Here is a 25,199-nt window from a genome sequence, read left to right on the forward strand (position 1 = left end):
TTTTTCTCCTCCTGCATTAGTACTACATGTTGTCACCTTGTTATTCCTGAGGTCTGAGTATAGCTATCTTGCTGCACCTATCAGTCTGTCAATCTCCCACTCCACTCTACCCTCACTCGTGAACAAGACCCCGAGATACTTAAACTCCATCTGCTTGAGGTAGTATCTAATTTCCGACCTGAAGGGAACAACCCACCCTTTTCTGGCTGAGAACCATGGCCTCAGATTTGGAGGTGCTGACCCTCATCCTGGCCGCTTCACATTCAGCTACAAACTGCCCCAGAGCATGCTGGAGGTCACTGCTGGATGAAGGCAACAGGACAACATTTGCAGATAACAAAGATGCGATCCTGAGGTCACCAATCCGGTCCCCCTCCACCCCTTGGCTGCACCTAGAAATTCTGTCATGACAATCATGAACAGAATCGGTGACAAAGAGCAGCCCTGGCGGAGCCCAAAGCACACTGCGAACAAGTCTGACCTGATGTTGGTAATACGGACCACACTCTTGCTCTGGTTATACAGGGGCCTAATGGCCCGTAATAACAGGTCTGGTACCCCATACTCCCGAAGCACCCTCCACAGGATCCCACGAATGGCAGAGTCATATGCCTTTTCCAACTCCACCAAACACATGTAGACTGGTTGGGCAAACTCCCAAGGGTGAAGAGCTGGTTCATTTCTAATCTTGTTTTTGGGAAAGAAAGGACTCAGCCCTCACAAAAGTAAAATGGTGAACAAAAATAAATGCTATAACAAAACTTTAATAGCATTCCTATGACAAAATCAGTAAGAACAAGTCAGAAAATCAGATAAAGAAACAGTTTCAGTGTGTGAGAAAATTGAAGGCTAGCGTAATACTATACAGCAGCAGTAGTGCATACACATTAACCCAAATTTGCACAGAACAGGATTCATCATATTGCACCAATATCCTCTCAGGCAGTATATTAAAGATGCCATGGGTAATTAATTTTTTCCTCTGTGTTTTAAACTTTGTTTCTCTAAGGATAATTTAAGCAGCATTAGAGATACACAGCAGGTTATCAACAATATAAAAGATCCACTGGTATGGTATAGATATTCACATAAAAATTTCTTTGCTACAGTAAAAACAAAATGCATTGTTTCGGTTAGGTTCAGGTTTCACACTGTTTGGATAAAAGTGTACTGGACATGTGCATAATCATCCTCTAAAACCACTATATTTCAGTGTAAATATCATTTTGCATTAGAAAACAAATGAAATTTTCTATGGGCACAGATGCTCACTGAAATGGTGTTTAGGCTTTATAGGAATTTTCTTATAACCATGATTGTAGTCAACTGTACTTAATTCACATAAAGCATATCTGAGATCACCAAAGGCCTGTGTTAGTGCATTGTTACAGCGTTTCTGCTATAGTAAAGTTATAAAGTTACTTTGAATCTACTGAGCTCCATTAGACGTAAGAGAGGGAACTGATTATTTCTTAGCTCTGACATAGCGTTACAAAGGATTTGCTTGCTGAATGCTTGTGTGAGTAAACTCACTAGTCTCAGATACAGTCTATTAGTAGTATTCTAAACTTTTCAGAAGAAGAAAATAAATATAAACATGTAACAATCCTTAAATAATTATGGTCAAATAAATTCCAGTGTTTAGAAACCTCTTGCTTTAAGTAGTCTCGTACGAACAGTAGAATTTTTCCATTGTATAAGGCACAGTAGATCCCATTTGGCATTCGGTGAGTCTGTGCTCCAATGTGTATTTCTTTTAAAGGCAGTGGAGCCCTACCGAACGTTACAATCCCTGAAATATCTATCTAAACTAAATACTATTATTTGATTCTTGCTCCAGCATTCTGATCTCATTAATATATTGGGTAATTGTGAATTTAAAAATAGCAAATAGCAGTAAATGCTTTAAAAATCATTCTTTTGGCAGTATGAACAACATGAATGAAACTATTTAGGGGAAGCCATATTCTTATATTTGCTTGTTTCAATTAACTAATGGCTGTCACAATAATGTAATAACTCCTGGTTTTGTCAAAGAAACAATGAGTGGGCTATACTTCTGATTTTTTTCAACTTTGTATACAAGTGAACACAATAAGTTTGAGGCCCAAAAAAAAATATGAACAATAACTGGTGGCAGGTAAAAACGTATTCTTACAAACTGTTAGATTCCAAACTGCATGTTCATCACTGTTTTAGCTTGCAGGCAGCAAGAAGTACTGCTGTTTCAATAGTCATTTCTGGCTTTAAGTTGGAATGACAAGTAAGAATAATTTATAACTATTTCTTCAATAACAATTTCACTCAAGTTCGCTCTACAAGCCTTCAGAGTCATTATTTCTGTTTCCAGTTCCATGAAAAAACAAGTTCAGTTTTACTCCATGTGCCATTTCTTTTTTCTAATCCGTGGTCCCAGGACACTGTCACTGCATTTGCAGATAAAGAGTTATTTCAGCTGCAAGATGGTGGCATGACAATAAAAAAAAAAAAAGATCCATTCAGTAGTAAATCAAAAACAAAACTACTTGTGATGCTTGTTCCTGTCAGTGTGCTTCTTACTGTGGAAAAATATTTTGAAATGTGGAAGATTGCTTTTTTTCATGTTGGGGTGAGCTGACAGTTGTCTTCTCCTTTGTTCCCTTTGTTAATCATGCACCTCCTTTTAAATCTCCATCAAAGTCAAGTTTCTCTTTCAAAGTCATGAAAATCCTTAAGATCAGAAAGCTTTTTGTGCTAACTGCATTGAGTAAGTTGCATTTAACCATTTAATGGTCTTCACAACTTTTTTTTTTATAAGACATAGTGTATAATTGGTTCAACCATGTGTTCAAGCTTTCTCCTAAACTTAGATCCTTGTTGGTATAAGGGTGTTAGGAGGGATGTGCCACATTGTGAGCCATCCAGTTTACTTTGGTGGTCCAGCTCTCTCTAAGAGCTTCATCAAACTTCTGCCGGAACTGTTTCAGCGCCTCTTCATCGGTCTTACCCAATGCAAGAGAGTCCTGTAACACACATGCACACACATGAAAACAAAAACAAAAAAACATCCAGTAAGCCTTGTTGCCTTGTTCAGGAGAGAGGTCACAAGACAATGGTCAGACTGGTTTGAGCTGATAGGAAGTCTACAGTGAAAAAAATTTAAGTGCAGCGTTAGATTGGGCTTTTTTTAGGATCTGAGGCTACAGTGGGCACAGGCTCAGCTGTAGAGTCTCTCTAGAGAGACACAGAGAATCTCTATGCTGACCTGTGGCTTTATTTATGACAGTGTACCTTTAAGTACTGAATGTCCTTGACAGAGGTGAGTTCTGGTAACCCAGAAGTCAGCATCAGGGCAAAGAGTGTGATGAACAGATTTCCATTCTTCCTCAGAATCAAATAAGCATCCTCACAGTACTGCCTAAAACTACACACAAACAGACGACAAACACAGAGAGTAGGAGACATGACTGTGACCATACCAGAAAAGTTGATTTAATAAAGACAGACTGCATGTAGGTGTTAATGAGATGCTGTCCATGACTTGCCTGCCAAATTTCTCAGTGTTACCAGTTTTGCCCTGCTGAATGACATGAATGAAGTCATGTGTGAGAATGAATGGAACACGCTCTCTCTTGATTCCAAACTTTGATTTGAAGTTCCCCAAGATATGACCAAAGTCTATATGGAAGAGCTGATAAGCACACAAACAAAAATGTCTTTGTGATTAAGTAGCATATAAAAAAAATCTTTTATACTTGGAGCTTGTTCTGATACCTACCTGCCCTGTGCTTCGGACCATGATGTTGTCACTATGACGATCTCCGATGCCCAGAACATAGGTGGCGACACAATAACCAGCACAAGACAGTGTGAACTCCTCAATGGCTTTCTCTAGAGCTTCACTACAGATACAAAAGACACTCAGCTGTTTCATTCTATATATATATATATATTGTAAATCACCTATATCAAATTTATGGGGGTTACATAGTGATTGTGAGATCAATAAGACTCGTGGCAGCATAAAACAAAAGAAACGTTGTGCATTAGAATGCAACAAAATTAATTAAGCAAAATTTGCACCCCAACAACATCTCAGAAACTTAAAGACCTGAAACTAGCCCAAACAAAGCCAAAAACTATTAGTGTTCACCGTGGCACACATTTCTGATCTTTGGTTTTAAAAATATTCCAAAAAAAAAAAAAAAAACTGGCAACACTGCTGGTGTAAGCATGGAGAATTCATTGCATTCAGCTGTTAGTTAGTTATGCTGTGAAAGTCATGCAGTGATTTTGAATTCTGTGCTCTCCACTTTTTCCACTGCCTTTCCCAACTGCTATGGTGTGTTAAAAGCACCAGCTAGTACGCTATTATATTGTCCATGAAAACAGGATGCTTAGCTGAAGCATGTGTAGGTTTAAATGTTTATTACATCTCACATAATATAAATGATATTTTATGATGAATAGCCCACTTTATTATGTATCCTTACAAATTTAATCTTACTGCCTAAATGAGGTTTCCTCTCCTGCTTACTCTAATCAGTACATATACATGTTTGACACCACTAAAGAAGTTGTGCTAGGTGCAGATTTCTCATTTTCTCAGTTTTATAGTTGGGAATTTTTTAGTATAAATTTTTTATAGTTAGGATTTTTTTTTTTACGTGGAAACAATCATCTATTTCTAGGGTATATATGATTTCAACTTGTTTACTGTGTACTGAGAGAAGAACAGAATATGTTTGTCAAAGCTCACTTATATTGGAGGCTTAAGGAAGGCTACTATTTAACAAAAATGAACAAAACTATTACACTGTACAGGTATAAGCTTGTCTTACCCTGCACAGTGACCCTTGATTTCTTACCCAGGGTTTTTGTCCTTGAGCCAGCTAAGCAGAGCATCTTTGTTGAAGGCTGCAGCAGCTGCCATGTTGCTGCTATTTTTTTGGATGTTAGCTATGGTGTCCGCAGAGGACACAACCTCGATCAGCCCTGTGCGATCTCCTGTTGCCAAGCAACCATAAGGCACAATTCTGTGAGTGAAATATAAAATTGAAAGTTATTTGTTATATATTAAAAAAAAGCATGTTAAACATGTTGAGACTTATTTAAGTGAATTAATACATAAAACAGAAATAGAACCTTCCCCAAATGTGGTGAACACTTTCGAATCAACAAATGTGTCTCATTTTTTAATTTAAATATTTATTATGGGGAAGAAGGTGTGTGTGTTTGTTGCCCTGCAATGGACTAGAGTCCCATTCAGGGTGTGTGAAGTGTTTTCCATTTATTTCAAAGTTATTTTTTTAATTACTAAAAGAGTATAACATTGCCTATGCTTTGGATTTCAAATGCATTTGTCTTTGCCACATGTATTTGTAAATAAAAAAAAAGACGTAATATTAGAGTAAAAGAAGAGAGCATGAAAAAGGTCGAGATGCAATGTGTTGATGGAATATGGAAGGTAATGTGACAGCCACTACCATTTGGCACAGTGCTTTGAAATGTAATCAGAAAACCATTTATTTTATTTTTCTACTCATTTCTATGACTAAAAGCAGGAATACACATGCACTGAATACACATGCACTTGGCACTTCCATCCTGTGTGCTACAGAGAGCCTCCCCATGCTCACAAATTGCAAAAGGAAAAATGCATGCATGTATCTGTATCTAAACGTGTGATTTTGAGTTTTTCTATCTTGGATTTCCTCTCCGCAGGTAAGGTAGGATTCTAGTTCTTGTTTACTATCTACTTGTGTAGTATTTGGCACTGATTGACTTTATTATTTTTGATTTTAGTATTGTTTTAAAGTGTCTGTTGGTATAATGATAACTAGGTGCCTTAGGTGTGTAATCAAGAGTGGTTTCAGTGCTCCTTACAGTGTAAAATGTGGGCAAGGGCTTATGGAGATATATTAAAGGTTTACATCTGTAGACATTAGACATGAACCACTTCACTCGGTACCATGCTCCCTTCAAGCCTCTGGCACGGCTCAACTGGACCCACCATCTCTCAATATACAGGAAAAACATGCATTAAGACTCTTCTCTGTCCTTCACTTTCCCTGGATGTGTCAGCTGAGTCAACAGATGGGTCAACAGCTGAGTCACTGACGGTCTTCAAATGAAGACTAAAAACCTACCTCTTCACCAAGCATTTAAATTAACACTTCTATTTAAAAAGAAATCTCTTGTGTGTTTCTTGTGTGTTTTCTTTTATGTTGTACTAACTTCCTTCAACAGCATTTTAGCTTGGTAGTACTCTTAGTCTCTGACCTAGTGAACTAGCATGTTTTTGTTAATGACTACAAAGCAGTTCTGTATTTCGCTCTGGATAAGCGCATCTGCCAAATGCTGTAAATGTAAATGTGTTACTATAGTCAAATTACTGAAACTATTAATATTGTTGAAAAATATTTATAGAATAAAGTAATACATTTACTGTATAAGTAACCCTCTTAAAAACTGATTTTCAACTTTATCAAGTAATTCTGCAGTTTTCTAAGACAATAACTTTAGAAATTGTCTAAATACAATGATGTGTACACTACCTGAGGTCCAGGTTTGCTTCCTTCCACAGTATATCCATTATCCTTAGGATCTGCAGAGTCAGCATGTCCTGTCTGAGATCTGAGAATAAAACGCAATTGATTTCTTTAGTTGCCATTACCTGACTTTCTACGCACTTGAACATAATTATTTATGGCTCTGCCCCTCCCTTCAACATTCAAGTCCACCTCTCTTCCTCTTTATCCATATCCATCCCTCTTCACGGTCTCTCACCATCTCCATTCTTGAAGATGATTCCCAGCGTGTCTCCTACCAGCAGCTTGTTATTGTAAACAATCCATAGAGGTTTCATTTTAGAGTCCATGTACCTGCACTTCTCCACACTAAATGCAAGAGAGGAAATGAGAGATTTGTGGTTACAGTTTCTATCAGTGTGTAAATACAATACTCACTGGCCACTTTAATAAGAACACCAGTACCCCTGCTCATTCATGTAATTATCCAATCAGCCAATCATTTGGCAGCAGTGCAGTGCATGAAATCATGCAGATACAAGGTCATGTGCTTAAGATGGGTAAATTGTGGCCATGAAGGAATGCACATAGTCAGCAACAATATTCAAATAGGCTGCGGCAGTCAAGAGATGACTGATTGGTATTAACGGCCCCAAAGTGCCAAGAAAACATTCCCCACACCATTACAGCACCTCCACCAGCCTGGACTGTTGACAGAAGGCAGGTTATGCCCATGGATTCATGCTGTTTGTGCAAAATTCTGACCCTACCATCTGTGTGCCTCAGCAGAAATCGGGATTCATCAGATCAGGCTATGTTTTCCCAGCCTTCAAATGTCTAGTTTTGGTGAGCTTGTGCCCACTGCAGCCTCAGCTTTCCGTTCTTGGCTGATAGAACTTCAACCTGGGGTTGGTCTTCGGCTGTTGAAGCCCATCTGCCTCAAGGTTTGATGTGTTTTTCATTCCAAGATGCTTTTCTGCTCACCACAGTTCTACAGAGTGGTTATCTGAGTTACTGCACCCTTTCTGTGAGCTTGAACCAGTCTGTCCATTCTCTGTTGGCCTCTCTCATCAACAAGGCATTTCCGTCCGCAGAGCTGCCGCTCACTGGATGCATTTTGTTTATTGCACAATTTGGAGTAAACTCAAGAGACTGCTGTGCATGAAAATCCCAGGAGATCAGCAGTTATACAAATACTCAAACAAGCCCGTCTGGCTCCAACAAACATGCCACTGTCAAAATCACTGAGATCACATTTGTTCCCCATTCTGATAGTTGATGTGAACATTACCCGAAGCTACTGGCCCATATCGGCATGATTTTATGCACTGCTGCGGCATGATTGGCTGATTAGATAATTGTATGAATGAGTAGGTGTGCAGGTGTTCCTAATAAAGTGCTGGATAAGTGTATATATATATATAAAAAAGAAAGCCTTCTTACTTGACATCATCAAGCAATATGTGGGGGTTCAGTGGTGAGTGAAGGTCTGACAGAATTTCAATGAAGCCTGTCTGTCTAAGGCACTTCATCATGGCCTCCTTCAGCTGAGCCTCCTTAGTTTTATTCTTTGCTTTTATTGTGCCCAGTTTGATCAACTCATTCACAGCTTTTAGCTTGCCAAGAGCCTCAACCTGCATTCAAAAAGAGACAGACACAGACAAACAATTCTTTATAACATTTGCATACTTTGTATTTTGTTCAATGAATTTCAACACATTTTGAACAATGTAAATGAGGAAAAAAAGAAAAATAGGCAGGATTCTGTGTTGCAGGACAGCTGTACTCTATTGTCATTTGATGAAATGATAGTAGGTCTACTTCATCTTTAACAATCTGATTCCAGTAAATTGTACATATTACAAACAAACCTGAATCTTTTACAAATCTGTCCACCAATACATCTGGTTCTAGGTATAACAGTATTTAATTAGTATTTTTACTCTACAAGCCAACATAATCAGTTTTCCAGGGAATGTTAAATCTATTCTAACTTCCATGAAATTAGATATTAAAATTAAAAGGTACGTATTTCACAAATGTGGTTACAAGTACTGATACTGTACAAGTGCAAGTTTGTATTTAACTTTATCCCAATTATTGCAATAGAGCAATCAGGGGCAAGCTGGCATTTAACCCAGTTCTTCTGAAAGGACAGAGTGCTGCCACAGTAACTGCTCTTTTGAGGACAGAGCAAAAAATTTCCTCATCTCTGGACAGGACATAGTATTCTGCAATACTCCAGTATTCTGCAATACACAGTCAACACAGACTCAAATTCTGTGGGTTCAAAGATTTAAAATGATCCTGTGGGTTCATAGATTTGAAACGTGTGTCTGTTAATTGCTACCATTGAGTAGGTTGACCAAAATAGTCTCTAAAAGACATTCCTCTTATTCCTCTAAAAATGCTAATATTTATATTATTAAACATGGCCCCATGTACTGCCGTCTAGTACTGCTGCTGTCGTTAAGAGCCAGAAGAGATGGTATAATCCTCAAACTTTCCTTCAAACTGGTAATTTTAGATAAATGTTATAAGAACAGTCCAATTATAGACCAATATTCAGTGTGTTCATACAGTAATGTTTAATAATCGTACAATAATTTTCTACGAATTATCAAGACTTTTAAATTAAATTTACTGTTTTACAGGTCAGTCATTAAATTCTATTTCAAAAATTATACCTGTTTTTTAAGCACTTCAATGTGGGGGATGCTGCTTCTACAGTATGCCTCCAATATCAGGGCAAACTGCACAGATACTGCTGGCATGTGTATCTCTGACCTGGAAACACACAGACACAAACCATACAATACATAGTTGAGGCCCTAAGCTTGTAAAATAGATATATAGATTTTAAATGCAGCTCAATATGTAATCAGATTTTACACATTGACGTTTAAAGTAAGTTAAAATGTCATGAACCTACTGATGATTACTATTTCAACTTATAGTCAAAGCCTTAAAAATATGGGGTACACCACTAAAGTAACACAGTTCTAATGAAGAGCTGCAGAACAATATTTAAAATGTAAATAGTTTACATAAAAAATAAACTATTTACACAGACACAATGAACACACTTGCCTAAGATGCCAGAAGAGGAAATGTCCAATTTTACGATTGATCTGGGCACGCTGCAGCAAAAACTGGGTGAGGGCACAGTCATAATACGGTTCATAGCGCAACACCTGCACTAGCTGCAGCAAATACTGCAAAAGCTCTTCATCACTGATACAAGAGGGAGAGAAAGGGAAACAAAAATGGATATATATGAAAATATATATATACACACACACATATATATACACACACACATTTTATATATATATATATATATATATATAAAAACCTGCTTTTTTTAATCATAGAATAAGTCAATCATTTTGTTTTGAGAAAATGTTAAAAGCAATGTCCTCTAACAGCTATTCATCAACTGGATGTTGATGTTGAAAAGAAGTCACAAAGCATTCAATTGATTGGTAATTGTTTCAAAATGGCCATCAACTGGCCATAACTGTAATGGTCCACATCTTGGCTATCAAAGAAAATGCAAAAAGCAGAAAAGAAAAAAAAAAAACATAATTATGCCAGTATAAACAAGCTTGACAGTGTTAAGCACTTACCTCATATCTTGCAGACAACTGACTGCATACTCTCTAACATACTGATCTGGATAGTTAAAATCCAGTAGCTCTAAAGCATCTCGAGGACTTATTTTAGGCCAAATCTGCAACAATGCCTGCAACTAGAGAAAAGGCCAGGACAAGAGGGATAGACAGAAATGTTACTACTAAGAGAGGATGGGGGAAGTCACCTGTGTGTACATGTTTATTCGCATACCTGTGCCATATCTTCATGTTTATTCCATTTGACAGACAGTAGCAGCTTAGGGAGGGACTGTGGGAAGTTCTCTCTGCAGTCATAGCGCAGAGTCCATATCAGATCCTTCTCATTTTCACACAGTTGTGACAGTGGATCCCTTTCCATGATCTCTTTCAACTCGATGTAGAACTTCTTTCCTCCTCGTCCCTGCACACAGACCAGTTTGTTGCTTTTTTGTACATAACTAACAACAACTGTTTAGGTCATGATTGCTTATACTACACTTAATGAATTCAAATTTATTCAGTATATTCCTCTGGCCCTGTCCCCAAGTATATTTTGCCCAAATAAAAAAAAAAAAAAGAAATTCAAATTTATTAATCCGATCTGAGAAAACATTTGATTTTGTTTCCAGTTTGTCTGTGACATGAATGTAGTTTGGGGTCAGAGAGCAGATGGGGAAGGGCAGTGGCAGCAACATAAATTAACCTATGAGTTTGTTTGCTAGCAAGTACATTTCTTGTTACCAATGTTATGTGCCAACTTCTGAGTGCTTTTTCGGCCACTTCAGCCTGTTTAGAACTGAGCTGCTCTTGAACAGTTAGTGACACGCACAGTATGCTCTCCTCTTTATCCTGTTTGAGTACCAGACATTATCACTCTTCACTTGTTGCAATCAGTAAAATCAGTTACTACCAGAAAGAATGAGCCACACAAACCAATGACAGGATGAGGGTGGAGACGAAACAAAACATGTACTAAAAGCAAAACAAAAGCCCACAGAGCCCATGCCATGGAAGCTACAATGCAGAGCGGAAAGTGTGTGATTTCTACACCAGCACAAACTACAATTAATTTCTGTAGCATTATATATAACTTCTATTATAACCAGGGTGGCTGGCAGCCAGCAGCATTGCCTATTCACAAAAGTAGTAGAAGAAGAAGAAGAAGAAGAAGAAGAAGAAGAAGAAGGAGGAGCAGAATCCTAATGAAAACACAAAGATTAATAACATGTTTTAACATTAACGTCACATGCATAAATTATGCATGCATAAAATCTCTCCAATCAGGAGAGGGAGAAAAGGAGAGAGAGAGAGAGAGAGAGAGAGAGAGAGAGACAGAGAGAGTTTAAGCAAAACAAACAGGAGTGAGAAAGTGAAAGTGTCTGTTACCACACTATACGACAAAAAAGGATTCTGGAATCTTGGCGTTTTAGCTTTTTTCTGGCTGAACAAATAAGGTCATTTATTGTTCTCTATTTTGGTGAGAATAGATTATAGTCAGCCTATTTGTAGCCATTGTGCATTGTAACCCACGCTGAAAAAAGTGGTCAGTCAGATTTCATGTATGTACGTGGATATATATATATATATATATATATATATATATATATATATATATATATATATATATATATATATATATATATAGTTTACATAAAAATATTTAGTTTCACTTTAAAACATGATTTCATTGCTTATACTAAATTTAAATTGAACAAATACCAAATATATTAGTTCGAATTATGTAGAGTGAGTGTGATCAATTCACATAGTATTACATGAATTGCGTTGTGCCACCTCACAATGCCAGGGTCACAGGTTCTATCCTGAGCTCGGGTGACTTGATTTCATTCCAGGACTCATGTTGGATATATGAAAACAAAATGTGTTAATGTAACTGAATTCATCCACGTGGAACCTGACATACACACTTGTTTTTCAGTGCAGTTGTTGAGCCAGAGAACTCGTCATAGTGTAGATCTGTGTGTATTTATCGCTTGGTGCAAGTAAATAGTGTGCTAACACTATCCAGTTCATACCAAACTGTTTTCCGGTTTGTGCCAAATTTTTACGAGATCATATCAAATTGAAAAAGAAAAAAAAAAACAATGGAAAAACCAAGTGTTATAGTTTTGCTGTCTACATTATATTTTAGCTGGTTAGAGTTAGTAGGATAGTTGCATCTAACAACCCCAGAGATGTGCAGAGCTGCGGGGGGAAACTCCTACATTCAGCTCACGATCCCATGAGTAATCCATGCGGAGATGGACTAGCATGGCACAATAGCATTTTTCTATCAAAGAGAGTGAATTTCCAGAACGCATAACGCAAAAAAGCTTTAATTAGCAAATATTATTTTTACTTTTCTTATCATTTCTAATCATACATACATTCACAGTCCCCTCTAAAAATATTGGAACAGCAAGGCCAATTCTTTTGTTACTGCTAGACACTGAAGACATTTGGGTTTGAGATCAAAAGCTGAATATGAGACGACAGAACAGAATTTTTATTTTTTTTTGTGTGTGTGTGTGTGTGTGTGTGTACACCAACCATTGACATAGAGTCAGTGGATCCAGCAATGTCAGCAGCTTTCTCCAGGATCTACAAGATAAAGCAGAAAAAATGTTAAATCAACGATAATATAAAATTATATGATATAATATTATTACATCATATATAATATTAGAGAATATTCTGTGTATATACCTTGTCAAATGGGGGAAACGTGAGCGGGTGTGCTGAGTATTCTGGTAAACGAATATGCAGTGCTGTGGCATTTTCAGTGTATGGATTTGTCTGGATTGTTCCAATAGGGTTCAACATCTCCTCCAGCTCATCTGAGATTCACACAAACAATATACTGATTACATTTTCCATTTTTATACAGTCGCCACTATGACAGAGTGCTGTTCTACCCAAAATTCATAATTCAGACATTCAGTTGAAAATCTGAAATTAGTATTCACAGGATACTTTTTACATATCCTCTTAAATCACACAGACACACACACACACACACATCACTACGAATGTGAGCATGCAGCTCTTTTCACCTGGAAAGGAGGACCAGGTATGTAAGATGATATCACCAGTCTTTAGCTGTCCTCTGTAGTCAAACACCATCATGTTCACCCATGCTATTGGGTAATGCTAAAGACATGCAAGACATAAAATAAATAAAAATCATTTCATTTCCTATTTTGCTTATGCTTTGCTACTTGGTAATGCATTTGTGTTGCTCTTACCACTTTTCCAGCTTTTCGAATAGTCTGATACTTGTTCATTTGCATGTTCTTGGTTGATTTCTGCTTTTTTACTTTGTCCATGACAGCATAGATGGCAAAACAGAGGCGAGCCATGCGTGGCAGGTCACAAATAGAAATATCAAACTCAAGAGTCTTGTTCCAAATGTGCTCAGAGCGACCACTGCTCTCATTACTAACAGCTGGCTTACACAGGAGCTCTGTACCATGGAATAGGCCTGCACGAACTTGCACCTAAGAGGAGGGGACAAGCCACCGCGTGACCGAGATGTATCTGGGCCAGAATGCAGTAGATGGCTACTTCTTTAACATGCAAAGTTGTAAGCCTTACCTTTGCTGTCTCTTCTGCGTTGACCTTAATGCCCTTCACTAAAGTGATTTTAAAAAAAGACTGAACCTCCCAAATGCACGTATGCAACTGCTGCCAAGAGGAAAAAAAAAAAAAAAGATCATGATTAGGGGATTTAGTAATTGAAATGTAAATACAGTCAGACATACAGATACATAACTGTAACTATTTAGAACTAACTACGAATGAGACCACTTGTGTGAGATGGTATGCGAGTTGTTCAAAAAATATAAAGCACCTTCTTTAGTTATGTTCCCTTATCATAGGTTATAATTCAGTGTGACACTATATATGCATTTTATTTGCATATACTGATATGAAAATAGCACTTTGAAGAACAGACATGTATCTCTGATGTGCGTATGAAAGCGCAGCCATCTGTGACTATAAAGAGATATTTGTCGAACTTTTCCTGGAGTTAAATTTATAAAAACTGCCAAATGTGTTGCAAAGCTGATAAAATTTGAAAGCTTAATTTTACTTACAGATGGTCCTCTCCTCTTAGGGGGGAGGGGTAAAGGAGGATTTGATGACTTCCGTGCGAGTACAGCGCCAATAGTGCTGATCTCACGCTCAAACATTGCCTTCACTATATCACAATGCACTAACGTCAAATGTGGAATCTCCTGTGACAGCAAGCATGATCTGATGTACTGCAAACACACACACACACACACACACACACAATTCCATTTTGAGGTAGAGAGAGGAACCAACTTTCTCTAATGCACAGGCCACATTACCAGTTAGATTAAATTTAACAGTGATAACTAGAGTTTGGTTATGAATTGTAAGTTATATATATATATATATATATATATATATATATATATATATATATATATATATATATATATATATATATATATATATATATAAAATTTACTTTACTTTTTTACTTTTAAAATTTACTTTACTCAAGTCCTAAACATAGACAAAGAGAACCCAATTAAACAATTGAGACAAAAATATTATAATTGGTCATTTATTTATTGAGAAAAATGATCCAATATTACATATCTGTGAGTGGCGAAAGTATGTGAATCTTTGCTTTCAGTATCTGGTGTGACCCCCTTGTGCAGCAATAACTGCAACTAAATGTTTACGATAACTGTTTAGCAGTCCTGCACATCTGCTTGGAGGAATTTTAGCTCATTCCTCAGTACAGAACAGATTCAACTCTAGGATATTGGTGGGTTTCCTCACATGAACTCCTTTGCTTCAGGTCCTTCCACAACATTTCTATTGGATTAAGGTCAGGACTTTGACTTGGCTATTTCAAAATATTAACTTTATTATTCTTTAATCATTCTTTGTTAGAGTGTGTAACGACGTGTGTTCTTAGGGTCTTGCTGCATGACCCACTTTCTCTTGAAATTCAGTTCACGGACAGATGTCCTGACATTTTCCTTTAGAATTCACCAGTATAATTCAGAAGTCACTCATCTGACCACAAAACATTTTTCCAGTAGCCTTTTGGCTTGTCCACGTGATCTTTAGCAAACTGCAGACAGGCAGCAATGTTCATTTTGGAGAGCAGTGGCTTTCTCCTTGCAACCCTGCCATGTACACAAATTTGTTGTTCAGTGTTCTCCTGATGGTGGACTCATGAACATTAATATTAGCCAATGTGAGGAGAGGCCTTTAGTTGCTTAGAAGTTACCCTGGGTTCCTTTGTGATCCCACGGTCTATTACTCGTCTTGCTCTTTCAGTGATCTTTGTTAGTCGATCACTCCTGGTGAGGGTAACAATGGTCTTGAATTTCCTTCATTTGTACACAATCTGTGTGCCTGTGGATTGCTGGAGTCCAAACTCTTTAGAGATGGTTTAGTAACCTTTTCCAGCCTGAACGGCATCAACTCTTTTTCTGAGGTCCTCAGAAATCTCCTTTCTGAGATTCTCCTTTCATACCATGATACACTTCCACAAACATGTGTTGTGAAGATCAGACTGTAGATCCCTGTTCTTTAAATAAAACAGGGTGCTCACTCACAAGTGATTGTCATCCCATTGATTGAAAGCACCTAACTCTAATTTCACGTTCAAATTAACTGCTAATCCTAGAAGTTCACATACTTTTGCTGCTCACAGATATGTAATATTGGATCATTTTCCTCATTAAATAAATGACCAAGTAAAATACTTTTGTCTCATTTTTAAAATTGGATTCTCTTTGTTTACTTTTAGGACAAAAAAAAAATCTGATGTTGTTTTAGGTCATCTTTATAATATAACAGATAATACAGAAAATTTTAAAGAGTTCACAAACTTTCAAGCACCATTGTACATGTATAAAAATTATGAATTGAACAAAATATGAACATAAACATTTTTGTGCCAAACCCTTAAATAGATCTCCATTTTGTATGTTAAAATTGTATTCAACTGTGAACAGATAGATGGTTTGTAAAAGAGTTTATATAATAACTATGTTGATAATATTTTTAAATTAACTTAAAAAAAATTTCAATACAAATGTAGCCTGATGAGTCCTTTTATGACATTAAAGTGAGTTATGGGAGCATCTTCTAACAGCCATTTTGCAAGACAACTTCTTAACCTACTTAGACCATAAAATCCTAGTCTATTTTTAAGCAGTTGTATTTTAATATTAGGTCTCCAACACTGGAATTACGAGAACCAGACATTCCTGCTATAAACACCTCAGTGTCACTACTGGGTTAAGAACAATCAGCCATCCAAAATTTCCCAGCCAACAGCAGTGCTGTGGCCAAAAACTGACCAGTGTTGAAGGGTTAGATGACAATTAACACACTAAACATCATAAAAAATGTAGGTAGTTTAGCAAAGAACGTGAGTCTCATAAAATTGCATGCAAGTGTGCACAATGTTTAAAAATCCTAGCTATGCTGCTGTATCTGATGCATTTGCAACAGTGCCATACACACATTAGCATTATTTGAATAATGCTAATATAATGCTTATTACACACCCCTTAAGTAATAAGCCCTTATTCATAATGCATTCATAAATGCTTTATCCGGGTCAGGGGCACTGGGTATGAGGCAGGAACATACTCTGGGTGGAACGCCAGTCACACCACGCGCACGCGCACGCGCACGCGCGCACACACACACACACACACACACACACACACACACCCCTTGGGACAATTTATCATAGCCAATCCACCTACCCAGAATGTTTTTGGAAGGCAGAGTAAAACCGAAACCCAAAAGGACAAGGGGGAAAACACATACAACTCCACACATGCAGTAACCCGAGGCCACAATCAAACCAGGGACCCTAGAGCTGTGACATGCTGCATAAGCATAATAGACACTACTGTATAAATTTTTACAACCTGTTTACTGAGGCCTGAAACCACCTGCAGTTTTCATATATACTGCATATATATGACTTATGAGCATATTATTCACACAGCATCCTATATATGACTAATGAGCCTACTGTATGGGTAATATTTTATCATCTTATAATCTATGGATCAAGTGTAGTCAAGGAGTAAGGTTACAGTTTATTTAGTTACTTACTCTGTAGTACATAAGTGGGTGTTCTCCAAACAAGAATTCCAGCTTGTCACTGACTCTTAACACATAGTCATCAACACAGTCTTCATCTTCTCCCAAGCCATGAGTAGTCAGCCATTTTCTGAGAGCCTGATTCATAAGCTCAGGAACAGTACAGCTCAGTGGCACTTTTAAACTTGTTGTGTCCTGGGGGGGCAATATGAAGTGGGATGAAGTGGGTGAGAAGGATATCCAAGCAACGACAAGAAATATTAAAGATTCCCCAGTGAGCATCTTTATGGATTTAATTTAGTGCACACATCTGTGGGTTTACCTGTGACTGGTTGTAGTGCATGGTGATCTTGATCCAGCCCTCATTCCTACCACATAAACCATCGACTGGTCCCACCTCTATCTGGGGGGAGAAGCAGCTCTGAAGCCATTCTGCCCACGACATCATCTGCACTGACTGCATTTTCTCTTCACTAATTCGTTGCATTTTGCTACGAAAATCTTTCACTTCCTGGTCCTGCAAAGCATCCAGTTCGTGGAGCCCTGCACAAGATCAAACATCATTAATACAAGTGTCTGTAATAAAAAGACATAATATTAAATAATTAAATCAATTACAAAACATAAATTTAGTCAAAAATTAAAAACCCTAAACACCAAATAGAAATCAATATAACACCAAAAATCCTAACCCTTACCCCCAGGTACCCCCAGATGTGATGTCCTGGCTACTACTTACTGTTTACACCCAATTAAAATTAAGGACATTATTTTCCAGATAAATAATATAAATTTATGTATTATTATTATTTATTCTAAATTTAAATGTAAATAAATAATATTAAGTCTAAATCTAAATAAATAATAAATTTATTATTTGTTGTTGGGTCATTAATTTGTGTAGGCTCCTGTGTTGGGTCTCAAACACACTCCCTATCCACTACGCAGTTTGCTAAAAGAGATTTGTCTGTGTTTATTTTTAAAAATACTGGATATAAAATTGAAGGTAAACCATTCTGGCATTAAAGACATTGGTTTTATAAGATAAATTGTTTATGATTAAATAAATGAGGCTGACCATAGATAAGTCTGAGTCCTTGCCTGTAAGAAAATTAAATCATATTTTCTATATTTCATTATTTCATATATTTCTGATATTTCATATCAGTACTGAAGCACTAATTCTGACATTTTCATCAATATTACATATGTTTAATATTTGTGCATGTGTACTTTAATGTGTTTTACCTTTTCCAATGAGCACCCCGATCTTGGAGTCAAGCAGGCGTTCAGCACGGCCACAGTTACGAGTAATGAGCCTGAGGACAGGCAAAAATGGACGAACATCACATAAACGTCTGCTCTCATCCTCCAGCTCCTCATGAACTGCAGCTTGGTTCACACACTCGAATATGTGACCATCCATCTCTCCAAGCAAGGAGAAGAGAGGATACACCTGTGCTTGCTTCCATAGCATCTGCAAAGTCACATTAAAAACAATCAAAATGAGACCTAAACTGAAATGACAAAGACTGTGTAGTGTTTTGAATACTGACATGAGAATCATTAGTTCAACTGGTATAGAACAATAAGAATTGCAGACCAATAAACCAGACACATGCAACATCCCAATGCCATGCATTCACATTTTAACAGAGATTAAAATATAAGCCTATTTTTGTGTGTCAGAAGAGGGGAAAAATAAATCAATGCACAGTATTTTACCAAGGGATAGATGGTTACAGAACACCTCATAAGCTTTATATAAATAAATGTGTGGGATAAGTCTATTCATAATTTTACAAAAAGGTATTCTGTGAGGATTTTTAAACATTTTGCAATCATAACCCCACATATACCAAACAGTGTTGCTAATACAGCAATGCAATTTTTCAATAAATGACTGAGGTTTCAAAGAGTGGAAAGGTCAAGAAGATTTTGTAATTTGACAGGATGACTGGAAGCACTGTTTCCTATCTGATCATCATTTGTTCAGGAAATGACTCATTCATAATTTCTTTTGTAAGCAATCTCTACGGTCTTTGCAACAATCACTGTACCACAAGGTGACATCTACATTCCCACTTTACATAAAATACAACTTAACCTCTCCATTTATGCAGTAAAAAGTTCTGACATCTGCAGTATGGTGTGATTCAGTCCATCAACAATAATTGTTTTATAAAAATGCAGTGTGTGTTAAAATAGCTTTGTACTTTTTATAACAACAAAAATCCTAACCCTAACCCCTAGATACACATCACACATGGCATAGAGTTTTATTCAAAATGCATCAAACAACAAAGAACATTAACCAGCTGCTTTCAAAAAAGCAAGCCAAGTCTAAAAAGTAGTCTAGACAGATGGCCATAGTCAGATAACTAAACATAGAGTAAAATGTGATGGCCTGGCTACTATTTACTGTTTACACACAATTAAAATTAAGGACATTATTTTCCAGATAAATAGTACAAGTCTATTTATTATTATTTATTCAAATTATTCTTGACCTTTTATTATTATTCTTCACCTACTCAGTTATTCAATCGACCAGTCATGTGGCAGCAGCACAATGCATAAAATCATGCAGAATGGTGTGAAAAACAAAAAACATCCTGTGAGCTGAGGGTCTGCAGGCTGAAACACTTTGCTGTTGTGGGAGATCAGATGAGAATGCCCGAACTGGTCTGAGCCAGCCTGTCGCTCACTCAATGTTTTTTGTTTTTCGCACTGCTCTGTGTAAACTCTAGAGTCAGTTGTGTGTGAAAATCCCATGAGATCAGCAGTTTCTGAAATACTCAAACCAGCCATTCTGGTACCAACATCCATGCCACGAAAGTCACAGAGATCACACTTTTTCTTCATTCTGATGTTTGATGTGAACATTACCTGAAGCTCTTGATCTGTATCTGCATGATTTTTCTGCACTTCGCTGCTGCTACATGATTGGCTGATTATATAACTGCATGAATGTGCAGGTGGACAGGTATTCTTAATAAAGTGGATGGTAAGTGTATGAGCGTATATTGTTTAACAGGCAAAAAAATGATTTGGACAGAAAAGGCCTGGGTCTAGTTACCAACCCGGTGACAGAAAATATGACACTGAAGGATGGGCCAAGGATATGATCACTGACCTACACTTGTCCAGGTATAGAAGAAAAAATGTCTTCTATAAAATTTAAAATAAATGAATGGGCACAGACCGATAAAAAGGACTCTGCTTTGTAAGCAGTGTGACAAAATTATTGTAATAGTACTTATATTATAAATTTTAATAGTATTTATATTATATTTATTATTTAATTAAATTTAAATTGAATTATACATTAAATAAAATTTAAAATTAATTATTTATTAAATATTTATTTAATATTTTTAATATTTAAAATAATTATTAATAATGCCACACACCTGTTTGATTTGTTGGATGGTGCTCTCTCTGGGAACATCCATCTGAATGTAGATTCCAGTGGGCAACAGGAAATCCACAGCGACCTGATCGTTTCCATCCAGTACTGGGTCCGCCCACACATCCAGCTGATCCGTCATGGCGGGAGGCATGGCAGAGAGCACACCACAAGCAAACCATGGGACCCTAAATACAAAAGACGAATCAATACAACACCAAAACAATAACTACACATACACAATATCACAGTTGTAAATTGTAAAACTAACAGCATAGTAAGTAATATACTGCATAACAACCCTTATAAAAAACATTCAATATATTCTATTTAGGGTTTTTAATAAGACATGTCATGCTATGATCATCTTATATTCATCAACATGCATCAAACAACTAGAAAAATTGACCAGCTACTTTCAAAAAAGAAAACAAGTCTGTAAAAGGGCAGACAGCTGGCTGTAGTCAGGCAACTAAACACAGAGAAAATGTGATGGGCTGGCTTCTACTGTTTACCAGCAGAATTAATAATTAAGGACATTACTTTCCAAATAATAAGTTCCACCTGAGTATATGGCCTGAACACAATAAACCATGTAGGAGTATGCAAATGCAGACACTTTCAGCAACACAACATCAGTTTCACCTTTGCCATTCCAATACCAAACCGGTTTCACATCTCATTTTCTTATGTGTATCATTCTTATTTTAATGCAAACACAAGCTGCATTGTGGGCGTTGCAGTTAGGTGACATAACACAGAACAACAGGTAGTGTATATATTATATAAAATTACAGGGTAAGTGCATTGTAATGGGTAACAATTACAGCGCTGTTGAAAGGGTTTTTTCCATCAACCCTGACCAGAATAAAGTAGACAACATGAATGACACATACACACACACACACACACACACACACACACACACACACACACACACACACACAGAGCAGGGGATGCTGCAAGTTCACTGTAAAACAAACAAACAAACAAATTCACTGCAACTTACTGGCAGCAGAGTTGCCAGGTAGTTAATATAATATTTACAATACTCATACCATAATATTTGTTTACTGTAATGGCACTGACTCCTTACAGACTCCATATTCTTTTCCATAAAACCATCCTTACAGGCTACACATTTAAATAGTAATATTACTAGCATATTACTGTAAAGACCACCAATGCAATTTTAGTTATACTGTTGTTTTAACTCTTCTATTGCCAAATATGCAGCTTTCAAATGTACTAAAGAGTCAAAAATAACAGACAAACAATGGCAAAAAAGTTCTGTCATTTCAATCCACATAAGAACATAAAACATCAGATTACACAGTAAGGGACTTCTAAATAATCTGTTAATCTGTTAAACATTCTTCTTTTAAACATTCTTCAAACGTCACACAAGTAGTGGACTGAGAAATCCAATTAGATAATATGAATTCATAAACACCTTCTTTTAACCAATATTAGAGACGGCACAATAGCCGTACAGTGATATCAGTAAAAAAAAAAACAAAAAAAAAACTGAGTAGTAGTCAATACTAATCCAAATTTTTTAAAATATTAAGCTTAATAATGAGTGATTATTCATAGAAGTACTTCACCTAAGATGGCCACATTCAAATACTCAATCTGCTCAAACACTCCTTACCCTAGAAGAGCAAACACATTAACAATTTACACAAAAAAATTTATTATTTTATTAATTCATTAATATCGCAGTGGAAATGTTTGCAAAATTACACAGACTATTAATAACAAGTAAAATAATGATAACATTACTAAATAGCTTGTTATTGTCTTTTATACCAATTTAGATGGTCAAAAGTATTGGTCTAAACCTGCAGTATTGACCAATGAAAGCACCATGCATTGATCCTACATTATTATACAAATGATAACATTTAGCTGCCAGGCAACCCAGTAAGTCCAGGAAAAAGTCCTCCAATTCAGAGTGAAAGTAGGCCAAAGGACACTGGTGGAATGACCCAAAACAGGTAAGGCAGAATCAGTAGAATGGTTAAGAGACTGAACTTATGAGGCAAAACCTCTGGGGCTGAGGATACGGAAAAAGAACAGAAGGTTGAAAATTGAGCTGCAACAACTAATTGATCAAATTCAATACCAAAAATAGTCAGCAACAAATTTCTTTATCAATTAGTTGAGTGTTATGAAGCCCTACATCACTTCAATTAGTCTAAAAACATTTATGGTCACACTTTCCTGCCACATGCCGATTTTCTTTACAGGCTTCTGCCCTGTACACCATCTCTCCATCTCTGTTTATGCTGAATTCTTTTACAGGTTTTGACTTGCACAAATGGAATTCTCAGTTTTCCTAAACCATGCTTTCTCACAACCTCTGACCAAAAATCTGAGCAGCACAGTTTTTAATACAGTTAAATGGGGCAGTTAACTGGTTTATCAACATATTTAACAATATTACTTGAATCCAGAGAAAAAAAAACATACATGTACGTTATTTAAATTTTCATCCATTGAACTGCCTAAATTACAGCACATGTGCATTAATCTGCTATTAACTGATTAAAGATTAACTTTGTGTACATGCCACTCATCCCAGGAAGAATATATATATAAATAACTTCAGGAGATATTGTCAGTGAGACAGATCCACTGACAGATGAGTTAGAGTTTAACTCAGAAGGATCCCAGCAGACCCCAGTGCAGTCAAATCGATGCTGATCCATTCATTTCACTCATTCATTCATTTCAAGTAACTGCTTTATCCTAGTCAGGGCCACTATGTTTGTAGATTTTATCCTGGGAACACGGGGCACGAGACATAGTATGCTAGTCAATATAATAGTCTTTGTTATTTGTAACGTCTTAATTGCCATACATGAAATCCCCGCAAACCTCTACCACCTTAAAAAGCTGTGCAACTTGTACAAAAACAAAATGGTCACAGATCTAATTTTGTAGGCTTTTTCTGGTAGTGCACAGCCACTTATTAGTTGACAAAATTACCTATATAGAGTAATTCTTTTGATGTGGTTAAAGGTGGCCACATATCTCGTCCTACCAGTTTGTGATCTTAATGCCAGCTGAAACATGTTAGTAACAAACATCAGAAAGCCCCTGGAATGGAGTGTTCGGCCCTTACCATCAGATAGATCCATACTGCCAGAGAAAACTTACACATGTGGACTTTTTTGGTAATAATCTCAGGAACATATGAATCAGTACAAGTCAATAATTTACCATCATAATGATCAGCTATGAAGATTCCATTGAAAATGAACAATAAACTAAGTAATTCAGTTGTATTTCTGTTATAAATAAACTTACTCTTTGCTCTCTTATACATAAATTGTCAATGCAACAGTTTAAATAATAAAATAATTTAAAAAAATTCACCTTGAGGGAGTAGCCACATGTTAAATAGGAAGACATCAAAGGCCACTACCAATGTGTCTTCTAAATTATGAAAGCCATGGGCAACAATTTACACGAATTATCGTGCAATTTTCATTAGTATTCAAGGGGTTAAAATGCACATCTCCTTTTATCAAACTCTATATTTGACTACACAAGTAGCTAGAAATATAAAGAAATTGTCACCATTTGTTTGAGTTCATATACAGAAAAGTCATCCTACTGTTAGGAGAGGGGTTTGATGTCTACCTTTGTGCATCAAGCAAGCTGTTTAGAAAACAGGTCTCATACAACCATGAACATCAAGAAAATAATGCAGTAAATGGCACTTAGAACAGGAAGTTTGCAAGCTTTAGTTAACATTGGTCAATAACAAGTATGTTGTAAGTACGTTTAAGCCAAAGATAACCCATGTCCATTTTCCTGAATTTTGAGTATATCTTCATACAGTTTATCTTAGTATATCTAAATGTGTACACCACAGAGACAAGAAAATACAACAACAAATTGAAAGAAGGGGTTATAAAATCAAAATTATCACTTTTGAAGCCATTCATACAACAAATAAGGTCCCTCGAAATGCCACATGCCAAACTGTCTGTTTTGATACTGAGTACTTGTTTGGCAAAGTGAGTTTCTTTCGGTATTTAATACCATGTGTATGTGTTTCAGTGTAAAAAAATGTTTTAGTAATTTAAAAAAAAAAAAGACCATAAACAGTGCTCTCACATGACTGAGAACTGCTCTATTCATGGGTCTGATCAGCCCTCTAACCTCTACCCTAGCTCTGACTGTGTGCATGCATTTTTGTGTGGGTGAGTGTATAAAAAGGCGTTCAGCTTTCTTTGTATCCCCTGACTGATGACATCACAGCCACCACAGTCAGAACTAGTGTCAGACGCAGCTGCCCAAGTACAAGAGGCCACTGATCCCACTCTCCCTCTATCTATATGAACAAAAATAGAATGATAATGTTCATCCCTTGATGTGGCATGGTAGTCACTAGTTACATATGTAAACAGCACATGCAGTATCACCTGGATGCTTTCATGTGCACATGTGAAGTGTCCATATAATGTGGTATTTATAATAAATAAGGGAGGGCTTTCAGGAGCTAGTTTGGCTTCTTCAAATCTACAATCAGACAGA

At 36.7% G+C, this 25,199-nt stretch overlaps 1 protein-coding gene across 1 annotated transcript in view; it reads right to left on the reverse strand.

Moving 5' to 3' along the window:
* Positions 1-745: 745 nt before the first annotated feature.
* pik3cb (phosphatidylinositol-4,5-bisphosphate 3-kinase, catalytic subunit beta) overlaps positions 746-25,199 on the reverse strand; it is a 32,931-nt gene continuing 8,477 nt past the window's right edge. The window contains exons 2-23 of the mRNA XM_026941256.3: positions 20,653-20,836; positions 18,488-18,716; positions 17,562-17,782; positions 17,252-17,434; positions 14,221-14,388; positions 13,718-13,807; positions 13,369-13,620; positions 13,177-13,273; positions 12,830-12,960; positions 12,674-12,724; positions 10,356-10,544; positions 10,139-10,260; positions 9,600-9,743; positions 9,197-9,296; positions 7,953-8,143; positions 6,769-6,878; positions 6,537-6,615; positions 4,848-5,015; positions 3,758-3,881; positions 3,525-3,670; positions 3,271-3,403; positions 746-3,002 (exon numbers count right to left, since the gene is read on the reverse strand). Of these exons, the coding sequence (XP_026797057.1) occupies positions 2,871-3,002; positions 3,271-3,403; positions 3,525-3,670; positions 3,758-3,881; positions 4,848-5,015; positions 6,537-6,615; positions 6,769-6,878; positions 7,953-8,143; positions 9,197-9,296; positions 9,600-9,743; positions 10,139-10,260; positions 10,356-10,544; positions 12,674-12,724; positions 12,830-12,960; positions 13,177-13,273; positions 13,369-13,620; positions 13,718-13,807; positions 14,221-14,388; positions 17,252-17,434; positions 17,562-17,782; positions 18,488-18,716; positions 20,653-20,802 (3,210 nt within the window). The 5' untranslated portion in view covers positions 20,803-20,836 and the 3' untranslated portion in view covers positions 746-2,870. The remainder of the gene's footprint in view (positions 3,003-3,270; positions 3,404-3,524; positions 3,671-3,757; positions 3,882-4,847; positions 5,016-6,536; positions 6,616-6,768; positions 6,879-7,952; positions 8,144-9,196; positions 9,297-9,599; positions 9,744-10,138; positions 10,261-10,355; positions 10,545-12,673; positions 12,725-12,829; positions 12,961-13,176; positions 13,274-13,368; positions 13,621-13,717; positions 13,808-14,220; positions 14,389-17,251; positions 17,435-17,561; positions 17,783-18,487; positions 18,717-20,652; positions 20,837-25,199) is intronic.

This window comes from Pangasianodon hypophthalmus, chromosome 21, assembly GCF_027358585.1.
Source record: "Pangasianodon hypophthalmus isolate fPanHyp1 chromosome 21, fPanHyp1.pri, whole genome shotgun sequence".
In the NCBI taxonomy this organism is placed as follows: domain Eukaryota; kingdom Metazoa; phylum Chordata; class Actinopteri; order Siluriformes; family Pangasiidae; genus Pangasianodon; species Pangasianodon hypophthalmus.